The sequence below is a fragment of the Pistacia vera genome, unplaced genomic scaffold (assembly GCF_008641045.1).
Source record: "Pistacia vera cultivar Batoury unplaced genomic scaffold, PisVer_v2 Contig800, whole genome shotgun sequence".
NCBI lineage: Eukaryota > Viridiplantae > Streptophyta > Magnoliopsida > Sapindales > Anacardiaceae > Pistacia > Pistacia vera.
The window spans coordinates 381727-385586 of record NW_022196669.1 but is presented as its reverse complement, the minus strand read 5'-3'; the positions used below and the strand labels follow the sequence as shown (position 1 = coordinate 385586).

Genomic DNA, 3860 nt, shown 5'->3' with positions numbered 1-3860 from the left:
TTCCAGCTCACCAATTTAATTAAAAGGTCATCCATTTAGACCACCGACACGCTTTCTTCTTCTTCCTAGCTGTGTTTATAATTATAAATTTATATACAATCAATCAGTATCCACTTTCCATCTCATTAATTTAACTAATCCTCATTAATTACAGTAAAAAACATTAATTTATTATTATATGATATACAGGCTATTAATTGTCATTGGAAATCAAATGATAACATCTATCAAAGTCATATTTTATTTATTAATTTAATTAAATCTTCATTTAAACCGGTGAGATTTACTTGCGCTTTAGTTAAATGCCATAAGGGAGGGAAAAAAAACAATTAACCTTAATTAATTTTTATTTTTTAATAAAAATTGAGCGACCTACCTTTAGATCTTTGTCTCTAGTAAGACAACACAATGAAGAAAATTTTGTACAGCCTAGCTGGTTGAACTATTTTGACCATATGAAACTAGTTCACATTATTTACATTAATTATTCTGGATCCCCAAAACATTGTTTAATTTTTTATTAGCAACATGGTTTTCTTAAATATGTTACAGATCCATTGTTAAGGTCATAATTATCAAAAACTTCCCCTAAAATTATCAAAAAAAGGTCCTTCATATTTTCATTTTTGAAAAGAAAAATATAAAATATTAGATGCTAGAAGCATAATGGTATTGGATAATTATGGGTATGAATGAAAATAAGCAATCTTGAAGGGGCCCACAAAATTACCATTATCTAAATTAAAAATGAGTGGACTATCCACAGCTCAAATATAACAAATATTTAATTGGTATTTTTACATCTCAACACGTGTATACCACATGGATACGAGTTTTTCTACAGAAGAAGATAGCTGGCATTTTCATTAAACCAATACATACCAAAAGGACATTATCGTAAATACCATGTAAAACGGAGGTCATTATTCCAGTCTAATTTCATAAGCTCAGAGTTAAAAAGAGAAATAAAGAAAGTGGTCTCCAACCAGCCTCTTTGGTCCACCACTACACTTCTCTTCTTCTATTTGCCCTTTATAATCTTTGATCCATTTCATTCAATCATTCTTCTCAATTTCATCATCAATGGCGTCTCCCCCCGACACCAGCAAAACCGTTAAGCTCGAACGCTACAACAGTTACGTTCGTCGACTTCACTTGACCAAGCTCTTGCATTCCTCTTCTAAACTCTTCTTTCGAGCCACCATTCTTATTGCACTCGTTCTTATTTTCTTCCTCACTTTAAATCATCCCCCGCTTTTCGATAATTCTCCTCCTCACCACCACCGTCACGCTCTTCTCTCCACTTCTTTATTCTCCTCCATCGGCGGCGGCGCCTCCTGGGAGAAGCAGCTCCGCCACTCTGCCACTCCCCGCCGCTCCAATGGCTTCACTGTGTTGGTAACAGGAGCTTCCGGGTTCGTTGGATCCCATTGCTCTCTCGCGTTGAAGAAGCGCGGCGATGGCGTTCTTGGATTGGATAACTTCAACGATTATTATGATCCGACGCTTAAAAGAGACCGGCAAAAGTTTCTTCAAAAGCATCAGATTTTCATTGTAGAAGGAGACTTGAACGATACGCCGTTGTTGAATAAGCTTTTCGACGTTGTACCTTTCACTCACGTACTACACCTCGCAGCTCAAGCTGGAGTGCGTTATGCCATGAAGAACCCGCAGTCTTACGTGGCGTCCAACGTGGCCGGATTCATCAACCTTCTAGAAGTATGCAAATCCGCCAATCCTCAGCCGTCGATTGTGTGGGCTTCATCAAGCTCAGTGTACGGCCTCAACACTGAAGTTCCATTTTCTGAATCTGATAGAACCGACCAGCCCGCAAGTCTCTACGCAGCAACCAAGAAGGCGGGAGAAGAAATTGCCCACACTTATAACCATATTTACGGTCTTGCCCTTACCGGGTTAAGATTCTTTACGGTATACGGGCCATGGGGAAGACCCGACATGGCGTATTTCTTCTTCACAAAAGACATACTACAAGGCAAAGCAATTGACGTGTATAAAACCCAGGATGACAAAGAGGTGGCGCGTGACTTCACGTACATTGACGATGTCGTGAAAGGGTGTCTCGGCGCACTTGACACGGCGGAGAAGAGTACCGGGAGTGGTGGGAAAAAGAAAGGGCCGGCGCAGCTGAGAGTGTACAATCTGGGAAACACGTCGCCGGTTCCGGTGGGGAGATTGGTTTCGATTTTGGAGAATTTATTAAACACAAAAGCGAAGAAGCATGTGATCAGAATGCCGAGAAATGGCGATGTGCCATACACGCATGCAAATGTGAGCTTGGCGTATAAGGATTTCGGGTACAAGCCGGCCACGGATCTGGCCTCAGGATTGAGGAAATTCGTAAAGTGGTATGTTAGTTATTACGGGATTCAACCGAGGGTAAAAAAAGAAACCAGGTTCAATAACGCGCATTCCGAGGAGTCCAGTTGAAGTCATTAAACTTGGTGGTATCTTCTGATCTTCATCAGCAAAGTTTTTTTTTTTTTAAATTAAATTATTTATGTTGAATTAAATTTTGTGTTGATGGAATTATTGCTGTGGTCCTTTTGTTGAAGATGTAGCATAATAGAGACATAGATTTGATATAGAAGAAGACAAAATATAAGAGAAATGAAGGTGTAGATGTTATGTAATAATATGGCTGGGGCCTGCTAGAATGGGTGCAGGTCTTAGCCGTTTGATTCATATAATTAATTAGAAAATATATATATTTTGTAATGAACAGCCATGATGACATGAGTGGATCAATCAAGATTCTTCTTTGCCTTTTTTTTTTAGTTTATAATTTAATTTAGTTTGGATGAGGATGAGGATGAGGATGAGGATGAGATATTGGATGCTATGATGTTTAATTAATCGTAATTTGGAAATTAATAGGACATATGATGTAAAATGAATAGTAATCTATGGGAAAAGAAAACCGTTGGGCAACGGTTCATCTTAATAATTGGATGATCCCAGTTACCATAAATTCATGTGGTTTGGTAACATACTTTAATTAAATTATCCTCTTATTATAGTGATTTCTCAACAACTCTCTTCAATGTAACAATGATTTTAGACGTCTTTTTCTTAACTCTTGTTTCTCTAGTACAAAGTTCATTATTCATATCCCTCATCCACTGCTTAATGCTATATTATAACACAATAAGGGCTCGTTTGGATCGGGTTGAATTTTTTTAACATGGGTAATATTTGTTTAATTGAGCAGCTAACCGTGTTTGGAATTTTTGTATAAAAACATTACTGTAAAATAAGATGACAAACAGTACCAAAAAAGGGGTAAATTGCCGAGAATAATATTATCTGAGGGGGGGCTGATATTAAAACATTACTTTGGTAATCATAATTTATGTACAATCTTCCCTCTAAACAGTGGATTATGCAGACGAAAATATCCTTTGGTTTATTAATAATTACAAAATAGCCAATTTGTACAAACAGACGTATTTTTCCTTAGTTTTTTAATTTTTCGAAAAAAACTACCCTGCTTTTTATCATTTATTTCAGAAATGCCACGAAGATTGGTGTACCCATATTATCCTCAGATATTTGCATATTGTGACCAATATGCCCTTGAACTTCATTAAAACTACAGGATAAAAGAAAAAAAAATTTCAAAATCGCACAAACAAGCACGATTTCCTTCTTTGCGCTAAAACTCGTTCGCCACCACTGAAGTCTTCTTCTCGTCGATCTCGTTCGCCAGTTCGTCAGTCCGATCGCTATTTCCTGTAAGTAGTTTGCCCTCTTTCCTTTGTATGTTGCGTGATTTGTTTGGATTGCAACCCTAAACCCTAAGTTGTCCATTTTCCCTCTGTCGTTGGTCCACCATCTCCGCC

The 3860-nt window shown here is 37.6% G+C and overlaps 1 protein-coding gene across 1 annotated transcript; it reads left to right on the top strand.

The window, feature by feature from the left end:
• Positions 1-985: 985 nt before the first annotated feature.
• LOC116117205 (UDP-glucuronate 4-epimerase 6) lies at positions 986-2770 on the top strand. Its single transcript, XM_031403234.1, has one exon. The coding sequence runs from the start codon at positions 1084-1086 to the stop codon at positions 2446-2448; it is 1365 nt and encodes a 454-aa protein (XP_031259094.1). The 5' UTR covers positions 986-1083; the 3' UTR covers positions 2449-2770.
• Positions 2771-3860: the final 1090 nt, after the last annotated feature.

What these genes read in the sequence shown, in the direction of transcription:
- LOC116117205 (XM_031403234.1), top strand. Translation starts at nt 1,084, where the DNA reads ATGGCGTCTCCCCCCGACACCAGCAAAACCGTTAAGCTCGAACGCTAC.